This window comes from Temnothorax americanus, unplaced genomic scaffold, assembly GCF_048541705.1.
Source record: "Temnothorax americanus isolate GAGA-0224 unplaced genomic scaffold, ASM4854170v1 Scaffold3, whole genome shotgun sequence".
In the NCBI taxonomy this organism is placed as follows: Eukaryota; Metazoa; Arthropoda; class Insecta; order Hymenoptera; family Formicidae; genus Temnothorax; species Temnothorax americanus.
The window spans coordinates 928,089-955,443 of NW_027509442.1; the positions used below are offsets into that span (position 1 = coordinate 928,089).

The window sequence follows — 27,355 nt, forward strand, 5'->3', positions numbered from 1 at the left end:
CAACCATTCAATTTACACGAAATAGCTGTACGTTCATCTGAATTGTTAAACCTCAGAGAAAAATTATCGCAAAAAAGCCGTTATTTGTCTACAAACGTTTCGTCTTTAAACAAAATATATGCTTGTAATTTCTTGCCAGCATAAATAATGGCTAATACTTTACTATGTAGCAGTCACAGCACAATTTTGATTTTAGAAAATGCTTCGTTACGTGCAATTAGAAAATTTGGAATATATAACACACATATGTATATACAATATATATATATACATGTAGATAACATACGGATCCCGCGCTTGTACTATTTTTGTTATCCCAAAATTCGCGTATTAAGAGAAGAGCCTCGTGCGTCCCGCATGTCCCGCATTTGATTACTCACGGAACGAAGGGCGACAAATTTTACACGGACGCATTAACGGCGGGGTGTCGTTACAGGTGGCGATAGGGGTGGCCCTGCGAATGGTAGGAAGTGATTTATAAAAGTACACCGAATTTCGATCGTTGCACGTGTGCCAAAGCTCTCGTTTTAGCGGCTGCCGCGTCTGTTTTTCAGCCGGTTCTACCTTTCGTTTCTTTTTTTTTTTTTTTTCGTTTTATTTGCAATTCCATCTCGCAATTCATGGTCTCCGAAATTAGTGTCTGCGTGTCGTCGTCGAGAGAAACTATTATCTCGATGCACTCGTACACGTGGGAGACAGAAAGAGAGAGAGAGAGAGAGAGAGAGAGAGAGAGAGAGAGAGAGAGAGAGAGAGAGAGAGAGAGAGAGAGAGAGAGAGAGAGAGAAAGGGAGACAGAGAGAGAGAGAAAGGGAGACAGAGACACAGACATAGTGCGAGAGGGTTCTATTTTGAGATCATACGGTGTAGCGTAATTGAACGAAAACTGGAAAATATATCTGGTAAAATAATTAACGTCAAATACGTTAACATTGAAAATCATGCGAACGATACGCGTGAAGCTAGAATGTACACTTGTAATAAAATATACACAATACATTATGTTCTCATATATATGTACATATGGGAATATTTCAGAAAAGATAATTCGGTAGCTGAAAGCACCTGTTTGTATATGTTAGCTGACTTTGTTCCTGAGTCACAATCGTTTTTGTTTTTCAGCAAATTTTGCGCTAAATAAATTCAGAAACCTACATTCAGACTCATTCGATGTGATCAATGTTGAATGAAAACAATTTTGTAAAAAAAGACAAACCGTACAATACAAAACATATGTAACTCGTAAGCAAGCTCGAATAGGATAAAAACATTCATACGTAAACTATTTTTATTACATTTATATACGCTGAATTCACTTCTAAAATTATGTCTGCATATTATCGGAAACGTTTTGTATAAAAAAATAAAATGTACGTATCAATTTAAATAATGTCTAGTTTAGATAGATTGCAATTTTTACCAATGCGCATTTTATTAATATAAATAATCAAAATTTTGCTATATGTATTGATACGAAAATAAATGAATTACTTTAAAGAAAATTTTAGGTATCCTTATATCAATTACTTTTGTAATATTATTTAAATTGATGTTTTTTTTACGGAGAATGTTTATATATATAATATGTGCTAAACATAAATAATAACGATAATAATAAAGTGCTGAGCTTTGCAATAATTATTTACATATTTTCCAGAGTAACGGGTAGTCTTACATCCAATCTCGATACATCACTTTTGTCATGAATTTTATAAAACTGCGTGAAAAAATAATATATTAATTTCTCCATATCTACGTTAAAATATAAACTCTTTCTCTACACTAAGTTCAAAGTAGAGTCTTTACTTTTGATTAGAACTAAAAGTTCCTTGATAAACGTACTTAACTCAGAAAATGTGACTACGTGAAAATGTGAAAATTATTGAAAGATTAAGCGAAAAGAAGAAAACTCTCAATACACACAGTTATAAATATTTGTATCATCAAACTGCGAGATTGCAATGATTTCGCCTACTTCAACAATTATATAGACACTATAAATGTATTACGAAAATATATCAAGTCATGAAAGTCTTGGTAAACGATATCAATCTGATGACTCATACACATCGTCGTACAAGAGAAAAATAATGTCACACGCTGACGACGGGCTCGTTACTCCGTCATCATCACGTTGAACCTTCACACATTCAAAGCGCGTGCTTTAACACGTAATCCGATAAGTAACGATTACTTAAACGATTACTTAAAACAAAATTACATCGGGGAGGAGCAGGAGGGAGATTAAACGGAGCTAGTTTTTGGTAAGGGCTTCAGTTTGGAAATCAGCTCGCGCCGCTGCTCGTGGTACTCCTGAAAGCAGGGCACGATGCACAAATTGATCTGGCATTCGGGACAATGATACTTGGTCTTCCTACGAAGTATCCTGCCGTGGGCGTCTATCGTGTTCCAGCAGTGATTGCAGCCTAAGGCAGGGCCTTGGCGTAACACCGGACAGTGACCTAATCGTTGATCCCCCATGCTCTCGCGAGGCTCTCTGCTACTGCTCGTCTATGTAAGGAGATATATTACATTTATTTAGATCCGTTAATAAGACCCGTTGCGATTTTAAAGATAATAAATTATCTAAATAAAGAGCGAAAAGAAATTAATTTTGCATCAATCTGCACAATCTGCTAATATTGAACAAGACGAATTTAGTTCTTCGGATGTTAATGGCTTAATATTTTGAATTTTCATATCCAATCCTCATACTACATATTGAATCCATTGACAGCTAATCTCGATCTTCGTACATCTAGACATCCTTTAGTGATCTTGGTAGTGATCTTCTTCACGCATATGTTTGTCATTGATCTGTTTTGTACAAACGCGCGGCTGATATTTACCTGCGGCGATGAGGAAGCTCGCCGTAACTCCGTCGTCTTGACCCTCAGTCCGCCGGAAGTGCCGCCGCTGCCGCCGCTGCCGCCGCTGGTCCCCAGCTCGGAGGTGGTAGCCGATGCTGCCGGAGTCGAGGTCTCCTCGCTTCCCTCTTCCTCCGTTTTAAGGACGGGCGCCGGCTCGATCACTATCGACGGACTCGTGGTCCTGCCGGGCAGCTCCGGATGCGAGTGCTGCCGGTGTATCCAGTACGTCCCGGACGTGCTCGGTTGCTGGCTGGACAGCAGCGGATGCGAGTGCTGCTTCGTCAGGTAAGACGGCTGGGGCACCGCCAGCAAGTTGGACGGCGTCGTCACCGCCAGCAGATTCGACTGCTGGCTGACCAGCATGGTGTGCGGCGGTGGCGATATACGGGACTCTTCGAAGCTCCTCGACGTTTGGGGAAGATTCAGCGTCGGCGTGGCGAGGTGAACGGAGGTCGAGACAATGTGCGGCGAGAAGGAGCCCGTTTCGCCGTCCGGCGACAGGTGACTCGGCTCCTTCTTCACTCGCGGCTGCCTGATCAGCAGCCGAGTCCTTTTCGTTATGTGCGACTGCTTGCAATGAAGAACTATAATAATAAATAAGTAGACTTTAGTCGTGGCGAGAAGAATCGGTACATCGACGTTGCTTTTAGATGTAGTAAACGTAAATTGATGCCAGTCTTTATTCTACAACAAAGATTGATATCTTGCGTTGAAGATGAATCACTGTATTTTAGTGTTAAGAGTTCCTTATTCGGATACTTCAGTTGTATATATTAATAGTACACAAAAGATTAATAATTATGTCAAGCAATTGTTCAATAATCACAGGCAAATGTTGTATATGCATTGATAATCGCAACATAATTGTAATATCAATTGTTCGCTCGGACTAATAAAGAAAAAAAGGTCATAAAATATTGAAGAGAAATAAGGACTCCTATTCTGTTGCAAATTGTTAGAATAATTTTTATTTCTTCTGAATTATTTTTCAATCGTTTATATAAGGGGGGTATAAATGCTCCTTAACAGTGCAATTAACAGCTAATTTTACTATATATTAAGAACTAATTTCTATTTAAGTCAAATCACTCAAAAATATATTTTACGATCTTCGCACAAAGCAGCTTTGTCTTCGGTCTGCAGTAACCGAAAGTTTTTGCAGTTTACAGAAACAAATGAAGAGTAGAAGGTACAATCTCAAAATATCTTTCAAGTTAATCAAGCGTTCGCATTCTTTTGTGCTCAATACATGAATTACTTTACTGTCCTAATAATTCAGTTATTAAATATATACGTAACAAATATAGTACAACAAATAAGAAAAAAGTTGTTCCTGCAAGCTAAATTAGGAACATTAATCTTGATAAAGTTCGTATATATGTGTCCTACATTTATTTTACAATTAATATTAAAAAACCAGATTTGTTTTTGTATCAAGTACCTATCATATTTTACACACTGTGGGGAGAGAATTAGACTAATCATTATCGCGATTAAACATAACAGGTAAACAGATAGAGAAATAATGTACATATATATTCATTCATTCCTTATATACGAGTGCGCTTTTCCTAAAACTGACCTTATCTCACATTAAATTTACATTTTGCTTCGAAATAATAGAACTATTTTCACGAAGTTTGATTTGATTTGAGATATTTAATACATCGAGTATACAATTGCATTTGTTTTTATCATTATCCAACATTTCCGTCAATGTAAATTTTTGTTTTAATTAACAGAAGCAGATAAGTAAAAATAAATACCTGAAAAAAAAGTAATAATGTATTAAAATATTACTCTATTATTATACATAACAAAATATATCTCAATTTCTTGCATACAACATAAAAAGCACAAAAAATTAAACAAACTTCCAGGTATAAAAGAAAACATAAAATATCTATAATGTTTCTCATATATTTATCAACATAGCAACAATTATTACAATTACATATATTGATAAATATATTGATAATTTATCAATATATATATATATATTGATAAATTATCTCCGTGTTTGCATCGTAGTCTCGTACGATGATCGTTTCTTCAATAATCTGTAGCGTTACTCATGTGCAAATACAGATAACGCAAATACAGATAATTTTTAATTATATGCTTCGTAACTTAATATTTACAAATGTTATATAATAGACTACGATGATTAGTCAACAATCAACGGCAAAGTCCATATTATTTCTGACGTTGGACTTTTTAGATAAAATAATTAACATTAATAAGTTTCACCTACGATAAAATAACGGCACTGAAAATGTTAAAGGTTGTCAATTTTATTATTTGTGACTTTATTAATAACAATGCACTAAAGAAAAATAAAAATTTATCGTCAGATTTTTATAATTTAGGGATATCAAAGAAGCAAAAGATCATTACAAGATCTTTGGTATACTAACAGTTAACATGAAAAGAACATTATATGGATAAAATTGTTGATAAATAGAAAGAAGCTTAATCAATAAACATTGTATTCGTGATAGTAACATTGAAATAAATCGAAGAAATAATTCAAATTAAAAAGAAAGTAATAATTAATAAAAATTAACCGCAGAATAGCAAAAGTGAATTAAGAATATTGCAAAACATACTGTCACAAAAATTTAATTGTTGACTGATCCTCGAACTCATAATCGGTGCAAATAGTTTTATTATTACCAATATCGTAACGTTCTAATTATTGAAGCAATAAAATTGCACCGTTTCTAGACAATACTGAAATCTTCACTCTAATTATAACTCGTAATGTGTTTCACGATACATAACAAAATGTTGAAAAGTTAAACGTTTCAATTTTTAGACATCTTTCCGCCTGGCTATACTCACAGATTTTTAAGTATTTAGATTTTTTTAATAATCATAATATTAAGTTAATTTAAAAACCTGTAAATCTTACATTTATAAATATAAAGATAAGTCAAATTCAAATCTTTGAAATCGTTTGTAGCTAGAGAAAAATGTACAATATATCTAATAGATCCCCGTATACAATATATAAAAATAATATTTCAATCTCTAAATATTAAAAAAAATCTAAATACTTAAAAATCTGTGATTATAGCCAGGCAGAAAGATGTCCAAAAATTGAAACGTTTGATTTTTCAATGTCTCACTACTGACGCCTCGTTACTGACACAGGTAGTCGCGGTAGGTTCAGTTGTACACGAGGAGCGGGAAAAAAAGGGAGAGGCGATAAGGAAGAAGTAATACTTCTCAAGCTCGTCTATACAAGCGATTTTCCGGGTAGGACATGCCAGTTCACATGGCATTGTAATTAACGCCGTGCAGATTGATCGGCATCGCGGAGCTCGGTAGCGTATAGTCCGTATGCCTGTCAATGTAACCACTCAGCATTGTGTGGGGACTGTGGCTAGTCAGCATGGTGTGCGTGCTATGTGTGTTATGTGTGCTGTGCGGAGTCGTGGGCGGGCCCATAGGCGTTGGGCTTTGCGAGTTCATGGGCTGCGCCGGGGGTGCCGGCGGCGGCGAGGAGTTGACCTCCTGCTTAACGCGAGATTTGAGGCTGGGCCGATTGTTCGGGTAACCGCGCTTCTTATACTCGAGCCAGAGCGTTCGGTTGTTCACGCCGAACATCCTGGCCGCCTTGCAAAACCCTATACCACCGTAGCGCACGGCGTCGAGCGCGCGTATAAAGTTCTCGTCCGCCTGCGGATTAGTCGAGCGCTTCCTCTTAATCGCAGTCTGCGGGCTGGCGCAGGGGCTCTGGCAGTTACTGGGGCACTGCGTCGATGGCGAGGGGCCACCCGACGACGCGTGCTGCAACGTCCCGTGGGAGGAGTTCGGATAGTTCGTCAGGGCGCAACTGGAACCAGTCGTGCTGGTACCAGAGTACTGATCGCTGATGGTCGAGGATGCTGTTATTTCGGGCGTCGTAAATGCCGACGACGCTTGGATCGACAGATTCGTTTGACACGAGGACAGAGCGAAACGTGTCGGATGATATGTGTGCTCCATAATAGTCCATTGTAATCCTGTAGAACAGACCGATTGATCTTTGGTCAGAGCACAGGAATTATTAACTCGCCGCTTTGCGTTTACGGCAAAGGTAAATGATAAAGTCAGAGAGAGAAAGAGAGAGAGAAAGAGAGAGAGAGAAAGAGAGAGACAGAGTTTTGTGATCGTAATATTATGAAACATTACAAAATAAACGTTAAGCAAAGAAATATGTTTAACTCGGATTTATATTTAAATCTGTCTCGACGTAAAGATTTCGAGAATTGTCCGACTTGTTGATACGGTAATTCATATATTCCCATACAAATTTTATTTTACCTGTACATCATGTCAAAAACCTCAATTTAAAAGATGCAATTTTTACACAATTATATTTACTGCGCTATTAATAACGTAACTTGAACTATGAATAATAACGAATAATGTCATATCGGCATATCTGTTTATATAAAACGAGGCATACATAAATTATGATCTAATAAAAAAAAAAAAAATTATTCTATGATATGTAGAAAAACGATACTAAGCTAAGTAAGCGAAAGATAATAGATATTAAAAATAAAATCTTGTGAAGAAACGATATATGAGCGTATTAAGTATGGAGTTGCGGCATGGCACAGATACATTTTTAAGCACATCATTGTTTATACCGAAATATTGAAATATGTGTACGGCATTCGTTACACTTATAGGGCAGAGTAAGGCACACATACATAACTCCGTTAATGTCAAAGGCCCGATATGCTATCCCTCCGGAAATATAACGTACTGTGTGCTATGTATCTGTGTACCATGGTGATTTTTCTTTCACGAATGAGAAACAATCTTTTCTTTGCACATTCGCATTATTAGAATTTCAATTCCTGAAATTTCGCTCTATTTTCATGTCAAACGTCTGTTGATTCTCCTTGTGCAATACATTTAAACGCATCTGTGCCAGCATATAATGTGTGTAACTTTCGCTTATCGACATGCAGTTCAAATACCCACCACAGTCAATATGCATAATTCAAATAACGATTGTCGGAGAGATTTGCTTAAAGGGGAGGTGTCATGCAATTTGCCAAAGTTGCCCGAACATTCTGCATGGATTTATAATGTACGATCTACCTTGAGAGAAATTATATTATTAAATCTATAATGTAGCTAATCATTCACGCATGACATTTCCCGTGAAATTAAAAACTATATTTTCCATACTATTACGCCTATGCACACAATCAGTTAGATTACTAACGCTATAACTAATCTGTTACACAATCGATAATAATAAAATATTTATCGAACCAACTTATCTTTACGAAAACAAAGAGAATTAAATGCTTGCTAAATAATAAGATTTGAATATATAGATACCTATATTCTTTATTATTAACTTTTTCTCTTTTAATATGGATTAAAAAAGAAATCTTAAAAGAAATAGCCTAAAAATCATAAATCTTTAAAAACTACAAAAATACAAAAGAAAGAGTTCTTTTTACCTTTTTTTATATATACTGATATCGTATATACACATATTAAACATTAAGTTAACATAAAACTGTTTTTTCTATTCTATTAATTTTTTGTGTATAGTCCTACTTGACTCATAAAATATATACAGACCAATAAATACGCATAAGTATTAAAGCTTTTTTGAAATTAATCTTTATAGAATATAATTGACAATATAAACAGCACATTCTAAATAAGCAAATTATATGTCACACAAAAATAAGATACAATCAGGAAATGTATAAAATATTTAGGGAAACATATCTATAGAAAAAAAAAAATTATTTCCATCTACACATGTGTGAAGAAAAATTTCAATTCATAGCCATGTACAAAATTATGCATGCAGCATTAAAATATGTAGTAAAAATATTTGCTTTTATAGATTTATATATTATTTCCTAATATATATTGATCGTTTCTCTGTGTACGTAATATGTAGCATACATAATTTATGTTATAATAAGTAATGCTATTCTGAATGACTCTCTCCTTTAAATATTTTATCGAGATTTATATTTGAAACAGCATATTTGAAAAGCATATTTATCGATATCTTACCTTGATGAACAGGTGGTTGCGAAGAAACAGAACTTTGTCCAATGTTTCCTCCCGATTGTTGACTTACATCTTGGATAGAACCGTCACTTTGAGCTGGTGTATTAGCCGAACTAGTTTCCATATTACTCATCTGAAATGCAGGAACATCACGTATTATTGAAATTAATTTATTCCTTTACAATACTTTCCGCTAAAAGCTGTAGTTTATTTCCTCAAAAATTAGATTCAATAATATAGTAATACGCCATATTTACTTACAATTGATATCTGATCTTCATCAATACTGCCTTGAGATTCTGTGCTAGTGTTTACTGGTCGCCTCAAGTTCTCCCCGCTTTCTTGCGACACAATGAGGGGTTCAGGTTTGACAATGTTGGTAGCCACTAATGTGATTTCATTAATTTCCTCTGGTTTGTCACCGGAGCCGGATGTCGAGCCAGTAGAAGACTTCCTTAATCTTTTTCTGCGAAACGAGGGAGACAATGGAGATGGACTTGGCGAGCAAGATTCACCACGGTCTCCTCCGCCTGTTTCGCTGCTTCCGCTTGGCCATTTTGTTAACGATGCCGTATGCATTTCCGCGAGTCCCTTTATCTTTAAGCTCTCTGCCGTCTATTAAACAAAGCGGAGCGTCTTCAAGATTCTTCAAGATCCACAAAATGTAAAAATGTTTAATTACTAACGAAATATTTACCTTTATGATGGATGGCAATTGCTCTTGAGATATGTTTACTTCTCCATAATACATAAAATCAACCATAATCTTGAGGTCGGAAAACTTGATATCCTTGAGTATGACGATAGGATGCTGACAAGGATTCACCGTGAACAGCGACTGAAAGTACGTGCTGCATGCTGACAGAACGACTTTGTGTGCCTGAATTTGCCTGCCTTCGGCGGCGAGAGTGACGTCCACTAGAGTCTCGTTATTCAGCAAATTGGAAAAAACCGAGATAAAATTCGGTTGATGATTGTTCCACCGCAAACAAAACTGTTGCATAGACATCGTGACGGCGTAGGAAGAGCCTCTCGTAAACTTGGACTGCAATACGAGGGAAAAAACGCAAATTAACATTGTGCAAACATATGTAATATAAATACTACAAATAGCACGGAGAAATAAATTAACACAAACTGTCACAAACAACCTAACATCGTTCACAGGAAAATTGTCTCCATTGCTTAACACACATCCTATTTTAAGAAACGTTAATCTTTTAAAATAGAATATTTAAAACTTTGTGCATAGAATAAATCACCAACTTCCAAAACTGTAATTAACTTTTATTACGTAAAGAAAATGACCTCATCGAGCAACAAAGAAATATTCTTCTCCGACCAACATAGACGTGGACAGAAAATATCTTGGCTAACGTGAAACAGCTCATAGAGATGACACGCATGAATGGCTATCGGGAGGAGCTTCCTGGTTAAAAAAGAGTCATGAAAGCGTGACGCAGGTGCGAGGTGTCACGACGAGGCGACGCGTCGTCGCACCGTCGGGACGCCACGAGCTCCGACGACGCCGTCGACGTCGTCCGTGGCGGGCGACACGACAATAAACAACACGGCGAGTGGACAGGTTCCGGCCAGGAAATCCCTCTTTGTAGTTTCGCGCGTGCTTGGCATGAACGGCGATCAATTGATGATCGCAACGACGATCGCTGGCGATGATGCTGGGGGAGAAAGCGAGAGAGAGAGAGAGAGAGAGAGAAAGAGAGAGAAAAAGAGAGACACAGAGAAGAAAAAAGAGTGAACGGCGAGAGAGAGAAAGAGAGAGAGAGGAGCGCTCACTTCTGCTCGCGATGCACTCAATCGTCGTCGTCGTCGTCGTCGTCGCCGCGTTGCCGACGAGGAGCCGTACGCCGTACGCCGGTCTCACTCAAAGGGCGACGTGCCTCGCCGCTGCCACCATGGACCCCGCGAAATTTTCCACAACAGACTGAGCGATGACGCTTGTGTAATTCGCGAGTGACGTCATGGGCGAGGGAGGAGGATTTACGCGACGCCGCCGACTGCCGGGACTGCCGGGGCCGGGGGAGGCGCGCGCGTTCGGCTCTCGGCTCTCGGCTCGGGCCCAAATTCCGCTCCACTCCGCTCCGCCGTGCTCCGCCGCCGCGAACGGATTATACCGAGAGCGACGGATGTCAGAATTGTCAAGAGTCGGAGACGCTGACGTACACACGCACACGCGAGCCTGCACGCACGCACGCACGCACGCACGGGGACACGCACACGCATACACACGCCCGCACGCGGGCACGTCTCACGCACGTCACGCGGGAGCGGGAGGAGATTGGCCGTGCGATCGAAAAATTTTCGCGAGATCTTATCAACGTGCGTCTCACGAAATCCAACTTGATCAATATAGCGGCCGACCGGCGCCGCCATCTGGCGAGCGATCCGCGCGAACGCGAACGCGCAGTGGTTTTTTGAAGCCGGGATATTATATACATATACACGCGAGGCGAGAGATACCTTTTACATTTTATTCTAATTAATTCAAATAATTGATTAAAAAAACACAGACGTCGCTCAAATAGTGTTTCGATTATCTTTCCCTAAAAATAAAAGTCCAAACTTGAAAAATTATCGCATGCATATATATATATGTATATTTATTGATCAGATGATATTTATACTTGACTACTATTTACAAACTTGTCGATATTCATTCGTTTATTGATCTCTGACATGTATACACGTCTCGAATATTAAATATTTTCGTTAAAACATCGAAAGTCTCAACGTTCCACCAAACGTTCCCTTCAGAGCCTTCAAGGGCGGACGTCGAGGGACGAGGGGGGAACAGGGGCGTCGAAAAATAACAGCAGCGCCGGAGTCGCGTCGATAAATCGCGAGCGCGCACGATCGCGCTGTTCCCGACTTTCGATATCAAAGACCCGTGTCCCATGTCCCAGTGAGCCAATCTCGCTCCCGCGCTATCAAGCGCTCCAATCGCGTCCGTCGGCGTGTGTGGCGCTCTCAGCGCGAAGGCGCTGCCGCGAACGTCGAACAGGTGTCGTCCTCCCTCCCCCCCGCTCCTCGCGACCGGCCATAACCTCGGCGCGCTCATTGCTATTGCTCCGCTTCGTAATCCGCGCGATGCCAGGCGTATCCTCCGTTTAGTGCGAGACGACGGACGTCGGGGATGTGCACGCCCGCGAGCTTCCTCCTGCACCTGCACCGCGCCGTTAGCCACCGGGCCACCGACGCCGCGGAAAGAAGGTGCGTATCGACGGGACGAAGGCGCGATGCGCGATCAGCGTGGAATCGACCAGCCGTCTCTCGCGCGCGAGAGAAGGAAGGAAAGCGAGAGAGAGAGAGAGGGAACGCGGCCGTCTCTCACGCGCACGCTATATCCAACGTGAACGTCCCGCACGGTCCCGCCGCGTTCTCGCGACCGCTCTCGGCAGTCTCGGCTGATGGAACGAACGGGTGAACCCCAGTCCCCAGTTCGCACCAGAGGCGGGTAACGATCGGTCGTCCCGTCCCCCGGCTTATAGCTACGCGCCGCGATCGGTCCGTCGCGAAGCGCGTTTTACGCGGTCCGCACCGCACGCACGCACGGCGGGGTCTCCGCACTCTTCGTGTTTCGCCCGCGCGCGCGAGGAACCCCCCGCGGTCGATTCCCGCGATAAAATCCGACTTCCGGATTCCGTGGCTGCGTGCCGCGAATCACGGAGTAATTGACACTAATACGGTGGAGCTAACGAAGTAGTGTGCCCCCCGCGTGCGGTTTTCGCCCCGAGCAGACGCTCCAGATATATACCTACCGCGTCGGGTCGGAAAAGTTCATTCCTGGAGAAAGAATATCCGGCACGGGGGTCCTCCGGGACCCGGGGTCTCTCTCGCCGCCGAGGAATCTGTATCGGTCCTGGGTTATCACCTTCCGTCCAAGATAATACAGACTGCGCGCGCGAGAGCGAGAGAGAGAGAGAGAAAACCGTGAGTGTTCGATCTTACGTATGTACATCTCAGTGAAGAAAGTTCGTAGAAGCGCGCTGCCACGAGTGCCACGTCTCTGGGCGTCGAACGCGTGGCGCGAAGAGGACCGTGCCTTTACGCGTCGCTCTCCCGTCGCCGTCGCTCGCGCGAGTGTGCGTGCATGCGTATACGTGCGTGCATTCGCGCGTGTGCGCGCGCGATGCGCGTGAATTCCGCCGGCGCGACGTGGTGGATCGACGTTGGCGATCCTCTTGTCCGCTGCCGCGAACCGGTTCGCCGATCGCGGCCGCGAGCCTCCTCTTCGCGGCGCGCGGGGAACGCGTAAAATACGTTCGTCGTTCGATCGCTCGCGCCGAAAAGGGACGATCTCGGCGCCGCGTCGCGGGGTGACACCTCGCGCCCACGCGACCGTGCCCTCGCGCGAGGCCGGCCCCGGGCCGCGAAGTAAAGTAGCGTTCTGTACTGGCTCCGCGGCGCCCGCCCGATATTCCGGATTCCGGGATCACGAATTCGACGCTCGCCCCGGGACTATTCTTTCCCGACGTGACCGGAGTCCGTTCCCCGGTACACGTCGCGCGAGAAATCCGTCGACCGGAACCGGAGATGCGTGTCGAATTCGCGCGCGCGGCGGCCAACCCGGATTTCGCGTGGAGATTTAATATTCAATCCTCTCTCTCGCGAGAGCTTTAAAGTGTATACGTAAACGCGCGACGTCGGCGCGCCACGCGTGGATATCTTTCCCGCGCGCCGGTTTTGCGCCCCGTAAAAAAAAAGAAAGAAAGGTCGCTAAAAAGGGAAATGGGGAAGAGGCTAATCTCCTCGATTCTGAGGATTAAAAATTCAATTTTAAAAATCTGATAGGTAAATATATCGCGTACGTACGCAATATTTTTCTTGCACAAGCGCGGCCGGTAGCCGCTCTCGAAAAAAAGGACACTTGCCAAAAAAATTTTTTTTTTCCTATTTTTTGTATAAACAAATATGCTTTTTAACTTCAAATAACGTGAAGTGCAGGAGAGCAATCCACTTTGAGAGATATACGATCATAATTATAGAGAAAATCAGATATTTCATTTTGTGGAGAACCCTGTAATTAGACGTCAGATTTTTCATGAGAGAATTTAGAGCAAATAGAAAGATGAGAATGAAAAGAATATTATTAAAAATTTGTAGAATTATAATATTCTACGATTTCATAGAATTAATTTATTAATATTAAGGCTTCCGTTTTTTTTCACTCACCACTATACTTTCTCAGATTGTGACGTCGGAAGCGAGAAAATATACAATAAAAATGTACGATAAATTCTTGCTAAATATATTCAAATGGAAACATGTTTCAATAAAGCAACATTTACGATCAACGATCAATATAGAACCGAGACATGCGTAAAATATAACGAAAACTATCTTTGTTTCGGGGAAGAGTTAAATCATATTTATTTTCTGTATAGTATGTATTATTAATTTAACGGCTATCGTTAACCGTCACTATAGCTTATTTCGTTTTAGTTATGCATAATTCATTTCCAGAAATATCATTATCTATTCATTAACGAAACGAAAGGGTGAGCTCTTAATTATATTTTAAATATATTTTCTCGCTTTTTTCTCTCTCTCTCTCTCTCTCTCTCTCTCTCTCTCTCTCTCTCTCTGACGTCGCAATCTGAGATACGGTAGTGGTGAGTGAACGGAAGTCTTAAGCCTCCTTAATTTACAATTATATTTAATAAAACGAATTCAAATCAATTGAATCTTACTGAATAAAAAAACAATCAAATAGAATTAATTAATATCAATGTCCGTTGAAACATAATCAGACAATCAATTCGAATAAATTATTCATGTTTCTGTTATTTAATAATTGTACGGATTTTCCGGCGAGAGAAAGAGAGAGCTACAAAATGTTACTTCATATCTTAAAAGTTGCGACGTACGTGGGAAGATGTGCGTGTATATACGTATGTATACGTTATTATTATTTATATACGGTGGAGACTCGACATTACCGCATTACTTCGCACACTTGTTCTATACATTCATCGCTAAGCGTCGTCATCCGGTTTCATTCATGTAACACGTTCGATCTAAGCAGAGAGCCTTCGAGCGCTACTTAGAGCCACTTGACTAACTCATTCCGCTCTCGAGATCGAGAGACCTCGCCTATAACTCCGCGGATCAACTTTGATCTCTCGATTTTTTACCCGCGATCCTTTTCCAAGTCCTCGTCCCCGGATGTATAGAAGTCGTAAAAAGATATTGTTTCTTTTTCTTCCCCCCCCCCCCCGGCCGTTTCTCTTCGAACCGTGAAATGACATTGGCTGCTCTAATTTTCCGGTGTCGTGTTGAAAAAAAAATAGAAGAAAATACCGCGCGGGCGTCTCTGTACCTGCATGCATGCGCGCTCGCGGCAAATATAATTCGCAAAGCGATAGGTATTGGAGGCTGATACCGCGCGATATAGAGCCGGTACGCAGGTATATGCCTCGTGAGATGCGTCGCGCCAAAATCGATCTATCGGAACCAGGTCAGCCGCTGAGGTCTCCATCCCGCACGCTCTGCCGTGAGCTAAAAATCAAGTTGAGCAAAACAGACGGGGGGGGGGGGGACGTGGCTTACCGGAGCCCAGTTCGCCAGCTCCCAAAGAGACGATGGCCCCGAGATGTTAGGAACAAAAAGCAAAACGCTTAATGCCCGCGCTGCTTAAATGTTTGCGATTCTTGATGAGAATCGCGGGAGATCCCGGCCCTCTGGCTCTCCGGTCTCTCTGCGATCCTCGTTTCAGACTCGACCCAGAGTTTGCGAAGCGTTAAAGCGTTAAATCCTTTTTTACATCCCAGTTCAAGGGTAAACGCAATTTCCCGCGCGTCCCGCAATTCTTGTTGAGCAAAAAAAATAAAATTTCCGAGATTAATCGAGAGATATGGCGCAAACGATTGGGCAACAATTCTCACGCGTCAGTGAATTCGAGTGACGTCGATTGCGCGGACGATATGGAAATGTACAACGACGCGAAGATTTTTTCGTACCTCTCTCTCGTGCTTTCTCCGTAAGTAATATGCAAACGAACGCTATTTGTGTCCTTATTCCCGGCACCTACTAATTCCCTTTCGTTATTCCCATTTTCAGTCCGCGATTGAATAAGAGCTCGGTGTATAACGGATTCCGACCTGCCATTCTTTTTTCTCTCCTTTTTTTTTTAGGAACTCGCGAACATCATCGGAGAGTTCCGAACTTCATCTTCTCAGAGCTTCGAAATTAGTTTTCAAGTCCCCCCGGAAAGGTGGGCTGAGGCAATGCCGCGCGTACTGAAATGTCTCCTCGAGGGAAAGCATCCGGATTTCGGGCGTCGCGCGCGTTTGCCGCTCCGTTCCGTTCCGTTTGATCGCCACGTAAAATCGAAGAGACGCTCACCGGCATACACAAACGTATAACCGATAGCAAATTCGACGCGACATTCCCGCACGTATTTTTGTCCGCGGTTTCTTTTTCCTCAGCCCGCGCGTTTCACACGGGACGGGACTCTCGTGGCGAGAGAGAAGTTATACTCCCCGTCATCGTTGTCTCGTCGTCGCGGCGGAGTGCCGTTTGGAGGAATGCGGGGCGCAACCTGTCCGTCCGTTATCCGTCTTCCAGGCTCGTACACAAAGCGCACTAGCTCGGACTGCACTTGTGATGGGGTACCGGTCGATCCGTCGGAGAGAAAACTCGCCTCAAGGCCGTCGTTTTGTAACGTTTATATGCCGCGAGCGATCGTCACGGGCAGCGGGGGCCCTGCCGCGCGAGGACCGTTGTAAAAGGGGGTTGCGATAACGATGCCCCTCCGGGGACCGCTAGCCTCACGTCTCGCGTCTCGTTCTCACGTCTGGGGTCTGGAAAGCGTGCGGGATATGTCCGAGATTGCTGCACGTGGCTTCCACGATTGTGCCGGTCCATCTGCGCGGGACGAGCGTCGCCGATAGCGTGAGAGTTTTAATGCTGATCGGCGAATGGTTTTCGCGCACTCTCCGTCCCGCGATTGCTTCACTCTTTCCGGGTTCTGTTTGATGTTACTTACAATAATTATCTAACGCAATCGCTATTTCGTGAGGATGAGTCGATCGTTCATCAGTTTCATCTGGCTTGAATTTGTAAATAACGAAATCTTCCTTTGATCGTCCTTCGACGATCTTTCTTGAGAATCGTGAATCATCGTTGAGGTGGTTAAATGTGAAAATCGGCAACTTTCGAAATTGTTCGACTGTTGTGCTTAATTTGTTATTGAAATTTTATTAATTTCAAGAACATCTTGGCTTGATATTTTGGCTCAATTAATCGCTCGGGAGACATCGAGCGACAGATTCCGGTAAGATTTTCCACGGTCTGGCCCGCCGCTAAATCGCCACACGGTGAAACATTAGTGAAATCACAGTTTACGCGACACGGGCTACATCACACGCCGCATCTCCCAACAGATGGTATTCTTGATGGATGACGCTACTGATCCTCGGGTACGCGCTATTTACGTCATCTGTTTCTCTCTCTCGCGCGCGCGCGAGAGAGAAACGATACTTAATTAACGGCGCACTTCGGTAGTGATTCATGAAACGAGTGAAAGGTTCTCCGTCAGCTCTCTCGCAATCAGAAGAGCGGCGATTAGCGTACATTGCAGCGGAGACACCACGGACTCGACGTGAGACGAGGCTTAAGCGATTCGCAAGGACGCTCGAGTTGCGAAGACCCATTTTTCCGTGACATTTTTATGGCATTTGCTGTCATGACCGCTACGCCACGTGACTTGCAGCGAAAATTAAATGTCACGACATCGGTAGAGGATCGGAAACCAATCTTGTCATAATCGCAAGAATACTTAATCCTCGCGTATACACGAAGTGACAATCAGGAAGATGTTGAAACCAGGTAGCCATTATTTTGTAATGGCTTTGTAATGATTAAATGTCAAGACATCGTAAAGAATCGAGAATCCATTTTGTCGCAATCGGTATTTTAATCGTGTATATACGAGATGACAATCAGGAAACTATTGAAACTGGCTAAACAGCTGTTAATAATATTCCGTATAATGAGTGGATAGATTGAAATGAATTAAATACTTACATTAACAAGAAATAACTTCCATTTCTTATTAGCACATAATGCAAAGAAATATACAAACTTGTAAAAATAAATAATTATTTATTTTTACATAATTATTATAATCTATATGTTATAAATATTATTAAAAGAGGTCAACAATTCGGCTAGTTGCGTGACTCGACGATATATAATTTCAAAATAATGACTATCTGAACTCGTACAATAATTGGAGCGCTTTTGAGAAAACCGTTAAAACACTTCTTAAAATTAATAATTATATAACTGTGCCTTCAAAGAATTTTAGGTAAATTCCTTTCATGCTGATGGGTATGACCGAGATCTTTTAAATGTACTTATATATCATTGAATCACGTTAACTAGCCAAATTTTCGACTTTTTTATAATATTTATTTCTATATATATATATATTTATAAATCTGTACCTTAGAAGTAAAGAATCGTATCTCCATTATTATATATGAATTTAGAATATTTTTAATAAATAATAAAAGCATGCAGCAACTCTTGATTTATTGGATTTTTAATAAAGTAACTTAACTGGCATGAATAATAACAACTGCCAATAAACACGCTGCACTTGACCAAAATTAAGGTACTATGAAAATTTCCAATATGACTTTTTCTAGACATTGTATCTTAGGAACTAATAATTAGGAAATAATGGACATATAAGACCCTTTACGTAATTATATACAATTCAAGCTTGGTATATATTGGAAAATGTGTTAACATTTTGACACAAACAGGACATACGATTCTTTACCTCTGAGAGGTATAGAAATATATATATATTTTTTTTTTGCGTCATATGCTAATAAGAATGAATGTTTTCTTTGCAAAACAGTGTTCGATTCATTTCATTCTGTCCATTCGTTAGAGAATAACAGCTATTTATAGTTTCAACAACTTGTCGATTGTTATCCTATATATGTATACATCCGTCTTAATGCGAGACTGCGGGTTTAAATTTGATTTGAGAAAGTTCGGAAAAATTTCATAAAATTTAACTTTGTCGATAAACTCTTTGTCGATGTCCAGAAAATTTTTGGGAGATTGAGTGACGGTTATATTGCTTCGCTCGCAAATGATAAGCGCTACTCGCGAATGAACCGCGTAACAAGAAACCTTAAAAAAAAAATCAGGTTGCGCGAGTAAGTGCATCGTAAAAAACGCTATCAAAGGTGTGAAAATCGTCGTATTTCTATGTTGATATCACTTGTCGAGTCCACGACAGACCGCACAGATTTTGGAGCAAATCCGTCAGAATTGAAAATATATTATTCAATGGCTATATTTCGTTTCCTTTTTACAAGTATGCTGCTTTGCAAAATAACATCATAATACAATCTGTTTAGTTTTGTCGAGAAAAATATCATCTTTCTAATTTATATTAAAAAAGCATCGAAATATATGTAACACAATACTTCGTTTATATGCATATCGTATACGAATATGTATATGCATATGAGTGTGTGTACATACAGAAAAACAATTTTGCTGAAATATATAAGAATTAGACCGGATACAGATCTGAAAATAATTATGTAGGACGCTCAACCATGATGGTAACGCTGCAAAAAGTTTTGACATTCTAGCAACCAGCTTGAGCGTCCAAATAATAATTGTTAAAAAAAAAAAACAATTCAACATAGTTATTTTCAGACCTGTATTTAGCGAAATTTTTAGATACCTCAGCAAAACTATTCTTTCCATATAAAAATACATTATATATACACGATACATAGACGAAGTATTGTTATCGTATATCGTTTATCGTTGGCATATACGTAAATAACGGAGTCACGTGCGCTTGACTCAATAAATTTAATTGGTCGCGTTGTTAATTGCAAATTGCGCTGTAGCTTATTATCGAAACGGATACGAAGTAAATAAATGCGAGCGTTAACGTTGCGCGGAAGTTAACCTTTGCAGGATGCTGCGCGAGATACTCCGCAGTACTGTCCGCGGTGCAATGCCATGCATCAAATGCACACTCAATCGTGTTTTTCCCTGTTAATCCGTTCTCCATTACCCGGAAAGCTGTATGCCGGTTTGTGACCCGTATAAAACGGCGCGGTAATAACGGTATACACGTACGATACCGCGATCTTCATTGTATTGCCCGGTATTGTCTGGCCTCGGTACAACTTTAAACGCCGGCAGGAGCACATTGTTCTCAAATTCAAACGTGCATACGCTTAACCCAGTGCAACCAGGTGACATACATATTAGCGATCTCTCAGGTTATTGCGGAATTATGTCACCTCGCGTTGCTACGCGATGAAATCGGCGTTTCGGAACGTATGTTTTTTTTTTTTTTTCAAGATACTATCTAACCATGAAACGCGATAAATTAGACTGATTATGTTATAGTTATACATAATTCATATATGCGGATATAATGGCTGATCAAATGATTTAAAAAATATATATATTATATTATTAAATCTATGTGCTAATAATTTATATACCTTATTCATACCCATTACCTTCGATAATCAAACGTAGCAGTGATTTATAAAAAATTATTTTTAAAAAACCCTTAAAAATATATAAAGTTCAGAAATAACAGCCTGAAAATGAAAGCGATACTATACGCGAAAATTTCAGATAATTGCGTAATCGTTTTATGAAAATATTTCAAGAGTATACACGTCGTGTACATAAAACCGCCGAAGCCCAAAAGCTGCCTTTTAACGCCGAGCGAGATTAATACTGAATCGATTTTCACAGGGACTTTATTGCGCGTGTAAGTATTGATGCAAACACCCCTATCGCGTTTGTAATCGCTAGTTACCTGCTCAAATTAATCTGTGACGTCACGCCTTTTAAATCCCGTTCGCTCGTGTTATACTGTGTGTAAAATATTTGATCGCGATTTTACCACACCGCTAGTGCTCGTTAACCGCGATATTGATATTGCGCACTCGTTTTGCTACACTCATTTGTAGATATATATTATGCATTACGAACCTAAGAGAAACTCGATGTACCATCGGCGTAATGGAATTCTATTTATAACGTTACGCTATGAACTAAAATTACATTAAAAATTCAACACAAACTCCTGCATCAAATTAATTCAATATAGAGAGTACATAATATTGCGCGTATGACTCATATATAATTTATACGGTAATTTCCTATATGCAACAAAATTGCATATTTTAATTCACGATTTCATTTTATCTCGTGTGATAATTTTTTAATTCTTTTTTATTATATACATAAAAATTGCAGAATATAAGAAGTCACACACGCAACATTTCCGTTATTATTTCAAAATTTTGTCTATAATCTTGTCACTTTATTATCCCAATATATTACAAAGATAAGTATTAACCTCGAAAGAATTATCACTTTTAATTAAGCAGGTGATATAAGCAGTTAATATATAAAGCCGTCGATACAGAGAGTCGTCGAGTTTCAATCGAACGATCACGTTGCAGTTAACGCTCGTAGTCCAGTTTGCGACGCGTAACAATACGGTGTATTCATTTTTATACCTTGATACTCGATTAAATAGCTTGTAAAGCGGTTTCGGAACATCCATGAAACCGGTTCTTAATGGATCCCTCTTCGAATGGTATGTGCATAGCGATCATTTCACATCACGTCCGTTCGAGGAGGAAAAAGCCCTCCAAAAGAAGGTAATTTGGTTTATCCAATAAATTTATCTAATAAATTACAAACGGATACACATAAATCGAAAAGTAATTTAATTTATCCATTAATAAATCTCTACGAAAATATACGTAAATCTATGTGTAAGTAGATTTACAAATCGATATATTAAAAGTATTCTACCAATCATAGATGCATAATTTGATGCGATAAGTGTTTATCGCCGTTTATTTTTAAACCACGAGCCACGAGTCAAACTAAAGGAAACGCGAAAGCCTATATATGTGCATTATGTAATTACAAGTTTCATAATTTTAGGTTGCGGCATATATTACATATTAACACTGAGTTCATGGCCCTACAGGCCTTCCCATGTGATTAGTTTAGTTAATTTTCTCTGTTGAGGGCTGAAATCGATCCCCAGAGGCGTTGGAACGTTTATATTACCATACATATATGTCATCAGGCAGAAACTAAACACACTATACGATGACGTCAAACGAAATGTTATGAATCCCCTAAAATTCGGAACTTTCCCCCTGCCTGACGTTAAATTTAAATATTGCTAATTAAACTCCCAAGTAAGAAGACGAACCTGGACGAAACAAGAGCCGATAATAAATTTTCAATGTCTTTCTCTCTCTCGCTCTCGCTCCCCTCGGTTTACCGTGTAATAAACGTTAAAAGTTTTATTGCATTTGATATTAACCCCGCGCATACAAATTATGTACATGTAACAACGAAACATGAGGACGTTCACCGTGACTTTATTTAAACTGAGAAATATGAATTATATACACGTATATCTGCCCTGAGTATGACGAACGCAAAGTTATTACACAGTCAGTTATCGTGCTCGCGTATTTTAGCGCTTCTCGTATTACGATATTATTTATATTAGAAACTAAATTCACCTCAAAAGAAAATGGTCGGTATCACACGAAATGCAAATACGCTTCGGAATGTAATTAATATACTTCCGTGTTCGACTTCGAGTTTCAAGGAAGTTATATACGTAGTCTGAATTATTGCTGATCTTAGAGCTTTTTATGGCCGATAACAAGGTATAGGGGGCTTAGCTGATGTCTATTGTGCGAGAAGACTTTCTTAATGACATTACCTGGGCGTCGCATTGCGTCGATGTGATATTGGCGGACTTTCCAGCACTTCGATTGACAATGAGGCACGGTCAATGGAAGTCGAACCCGATTACCTCGATGAAAGGAATCGTAGGGCATTTATTTTTCGAAAAATTGTTACTAGATTATAGAAATACTCATCCCCGTGAATTTATTTCATTTTCAAGATTTGGATATAATTGACAGAAATCCTATATATCTTCGAATTCAATTTATTATATTTAACAAGTTAAAGTTAGAACTGTATACCTATAATTTTAGAATTCTCTGGGGAAGAACACGATTTTCTCAATTCTCTCGAAAGTTTGAAAATAGATTATTAACAGGTGAAATAATTATTACCTATTATATTTCATATACGGAGAGAATCAAATTAGATTTACTAATTACATTAGCGAAATGATTGTTGCATCAACTATGGCACTTCACAAATAGTCAGATAACTAATAATTAAAAATTAAACAATCGAATATACTTATGGCTTTTCTAAAGAATTGATTCAAATGTACAAGGTGTCGAATATACGAATGTTGATTAATTAAGTCTTTAACGACAAATTCGATCGAGAGTTGTAAATTAAATTGAAACTAGTAACAAAATATTTACGATTTTCTATTTTTAATGCCGGAAAAGTTAACCAGCACTAGCGTAGGTAGCTCGTGTGTTCAAAATACGCTTTATCTGTTTCGTGGAGCGCATGTTTCCGCGATACAATGGTGAAACAATAGAAGTAGCTTTAGCACTTCGACCGCAGACATGCAATTCATCACTTCGTCACAAGACTTTTATGACGTGGTCACGAAGTAATGTCCCGTCTTGACAATATTAACGTGCCGCGGTATCGATTTATCAGCAACCTGCACGCAACGTTGTTAATAGCACCAGCATTATCAACCGACTATTACAGAGGCGACTAAAAAATAATTGCCGTACAATTTTGCGATTTTCGCAAACCGGAAATATACTTTGTGTTTCTGTTATTACTGACCATAAAGCGTTTCGTGGAGATTTACCATTCCTTGGGAATATAAAACTATTATGATTTCTGCAAGAAAAGAGTAGTGATGTGGAGATAGACATTAAACGAAGAATACATTGTACTCAGTATTGCAACATTACTTATTATAACTGTACAATGTTATCACGATTCCGTTTTCTGTCTACAAAATAAGAAAGTTTTAAATTAAATGTTTGAGTCCTGAACATGTCACCTCTATGTTGTGTGATTTTTTTTTTAAATTGCTTGAACAAATTTTTACTTTAGATACACTTAAATACATCTGTCATATAGTATTACAATAATTTCAGTTTCTGCATTATGTCCTAGACATGCCATGTCGATAAGTAATATACAAAATTATAGCATAAAGATAAACAGTCTTATCACTGCCAAGTATCATTTTTCAATTAGCATTTGATTTTATTCCACTGCTCCTTTAAGTATTTTTTTTTCTAAATTTTTGTACCGTTATCTTTACGTTTGCAAATAATTGTCAAACAATTCTCAACTTCATAGAATGTATTCAAAATATAATTATATGAATTTTGTAGACATACAATTTTATAACGTTGCGCTCGACTGGATTATATTATATATAAATTATTCTTATTATTTTAATTTCGAAATAAACTGCATTTTTATGAACTGTATGAACATTTAATTAATTTTTTTTTTTATATCCGCATTCCTTAAACTTTTTATTATAAAATGGGGCTAACTAAGGAAAATCTATGACTTGCACATATATATATATATTATATATGTACATGTGTGCGCGTATTTTATATTCTGCCTTTTTTAATAGAAAGTTCGTATAACTGGCAGGGAATGTCGCCGTTGTTCTCTGGGTCGCGCACAGTCATCCGACATTATTACTCCCATTTCCCGCTCGTTATCGTGATGAAAGTGAATTATTTAGCAGCAGAGCTAATTAATTAGTACCATCAGGTGAGCATGCCTGTCTCATCGCAATATAATTTCCCAGGCCAAATGACCTCGCTCGCTGCGTGGGATAATTACTCGCGGATCTGTATTTCCGTCGTGTCTTCGAAACACTTTGTTATGATCGTTGCTATTTTTTTTCGCGATTATGACAGCCGGTATCGACTGCAGCCGTGGGTGTACCGCGGTGGTACCGGAGGTAAAAGCCAAGATACACCAGTAGTTTGTTTCGCAAAAGGAGTAACGCTCCGTAACGTCGAAAGCAACATTATTTTTTGCGTTATCTGAAATTATTGCAAGTTTTGCGAAAGTCATTAAGGCCCGATTAGGCCAATTTGAATTGACCTTTCGTCGGGAGATACGCAAAGCAGCGGGTCTTCATCGTCCAACATGACAATAAGCTTGCCTCGCGTATAATGTATATTATAATATCACTGCCGATAATCCCCCGCGACTGCGCTCCTTTTTTTTTCTTTTTTTTCCATAAAATTGCGGACCACCGTCGACCGCAGTCGATACGATTGTAACTATACGGATAGCGATCTACACGGGACACAATGCGATAAGAACGTGACAATATATGCGAAGTATATAAACGAGTTCATCGCCAATTGGCAATTCTTATCTGATCCACCTCAGACTCATAGCCGGACGTAATTGCGTATGTGCAAATTGCACGTCATTGTATCGCCGGTTCTATTTGTAAGAAGAGCATCAGCATGAAACTCACACACATTGAGCAGCTGATCGAAACGAAATGTCCCGTTTAAAAATGGCATTTTCTCCGCGATCGATGTGTGTGCCCCGAATTAGTCATGTGCTAAGTGCCTACCTAAGTGTCGCAAAGTACTCCGGTTACCCTTAGCTGCATATATGCTGACATATGCACTTTTCGCCCGCGCGGTCTCCTCGTATTTCCGTTCTCGTAATCGCCGCGGCGTATGCAACAAGCATAAAAATCGGAAAAAAACCTTTCCTGAAAGCTTGGCGTAAAATAATCCGCCGGAATATCATTATTAATAATATAGCGTTAAAATTAATTTCGCATTAATGAAGGGTGCATTAAGAGATGTATATAAATATCAAAATATTGCATATAAAATATTAAAATACACATAGACATGTAAAATATTAAATACATAGATATATAAAATATTGAAGTACATATCTGTACCTTAGAGGTAAAGAATCGTATCTTCAGTTTTTATCAGAATGGAGAGAGTACTTTTTCCAATATATCAGAAGCTTAAATTGTATAATGGTAAAGGATCTTACGACCATTATTGCTAGTTCGTAAAATACCAACGTTTCGAAGAAGTCAAATTGGAAATTTTCAGAGAGATAATAAATTTTGAACCCTGTTTTCTCTCAATTTATAATAATGGAGATATTTACCTCCATTCTTTACCTCCAAGGTACAGATATACCTAAGATATTATACGAGAAAAACGTGAGTGGATATATTTATTGTGTTCTATAAATACTACCGAGAGAAGCGATCGATTTTTATAACGAATTTTCACTCGTCTCTCGCAAGTCGTATCGCGCTTGTTCCATCTTCGCGGATTCCATCTTCATTTCCGACCGTGCGCGATACGCGAGAAGAAAAAGTCCGAGTCTCAGCCGCGATTCGTAGAATCGTGATAAGCGTGCGTAAAGCTGAAGCGGATGATTCGATCTGCCGAAAGAATTCTAGTTGCATCTCTCGGGCAACCTTTTAATATCAACTCGGGAATTCCCGATACGATAAGAACTCACGCACCACCGAATTCATAATGAATTTGGGCTCATCTTTCTGTTTCAGAGCGCTGAGAACCGGCCCAGCATGTGATTCCACGAAGGCCCCGCACAATTACTAGTATACACGGTTGTGAGTATCTCGTTTTAAGCCACGAGTCGAGAAATCCGTATCGCGAGTCCAGCACGCACGGGCGGACTGGGTGATGAGCTCGTGGTACAAGCCGTGGAAGACTGACGCCGTTGAAAGATGTTCCGCTCCAAGATTCGCATTCACACGTGTCAAGTGATACTGCTGACGTCCCTGGTATGGTTCCTGGTCGACGTCATGGTGCTCATGCTCTATTCGGACTGCATCGGAGGGTCCGGATGGGGCTGCTCGGACAAGCAGCAGCAGCAGCAGCAGGCGCTTCAGTCCGAGGATCCGTCTCAGTTGCATCCGAAGGCGCAGATCAGGGAGCCGCAGGCGTTGAAGCAGGACCATAATAATAAGAGGCAATATCCGCAGTCGCAGCTGAACCTATGGCGTCCGGCGAAGGTCGTCAAGGAGAATAAGGGCAGCCCTGGCGAGATGGGAGCGGCGGTGCACATCGCGCCGGAGAACGAGGCCAAGCAGCAGGAACTGTTCAAGCTAAATCAGTTCAATCTGATGGCCAGCGACATGATCTCCTTGAACCGATCCCTAAAGGACATCAGACTCGAGGGTTGTAAGAATAAGAAGTACACCAAGTATCTTCCAGACACGAGTATCGTGATAGTTTTCCATAACGAGGCGTGGACCACTCTGCTGCGAACGGTCTGGTCCGTGATAAACAGGTCTCCCAGGTCGCTGCTGAAGGAAATCATCCTTGTGGACGACGCGAGCGAGCGTGGTACGTTCACATTCGCGTTCTCGAACAAGCGTAACTTGTGCGACGAGCACCAATGTTTTTATTATTTTGTAATGTAGATTG

At 40.2% G+C, this 27,355-nt stretch overlaps 2 protein-coding genes across 7 annotated transcripts in view; one reads left to right on the forward strand and one right to left on the reverse strand.

Moving 5' to 3' along the window:
* Btbvii (BTB-protein-VII) lies at positions 1-12,804 on the reverse strand. 3 transcript variants are annotated; one of them, XM_077411950.1, is made up of 6 exons: positions 12,692-12,804; positions 9,610-9,957; positions 9,174-9,527; positions 8,916-9,045; positions 2,847-3,451; positions 1-2,508 (listed from the first exon to the last, which is right to left on the reverse strand). In XM_077411950.1, the coding sequence occupies exons 2-6, from the start codon at positions 9,919-9,921 to the stop codon at positions 2,242-2,244; spliced, it is 1,668 nt and encodes a 555-aa protein (XP_077268076.1). In that variant the 5' UTR covers positions 9,922-9,957; positions 12,692-12,804; the 3' UTR covers positions 1-2,241. The 3 variants fall into 3 exon arrangements, with proteins under 3 accessions (XP_077268076.1, XP_077268075.1, XP_077268077.1); XM_077411949.1 differs by lacking the exon at positions 12,692-12,804 and adding an exon at positions 10,710-11,413; XM_077411951.1 differs by lacking the exons at positions 1-2,508; positions 2,847-3,451; positions 12,692-12,804 and adding exons at positions 3,808-6,877; positions 10,710-11,380.
* Positions 11,668-27,355, forward strand: part of Pgant5 (polypeptide N-acetylgalactosaminyltransferase 5) — a 22,810-nt gene continuing 7,122 nt past the window's right edge. The window contains exons 1-2 of one of the 4 annotated variants that reach the window (XM_077411948.1): positions 11,668-12,143; positions 26,470-27,274. In XM_077411948.1, coding sequence (XP_077268074.1) covers positions 26,653-27,274 — 622 coding nt within the window. In that variant the 5' untranslated portion in view covers positions 11,668-12,143; positions 26,470-26,652. Of the gene's footprint in view, positions 12,144-12,393; positions 12,864-15,892; positions 15,913-26,469; positions 27,275-27,355 lie in introns of those variants that run through there. The other 3 variants (XM_077411945.1, XM_077411946.1, XM_077411947.1) reach the window with 3 other exon arrangements.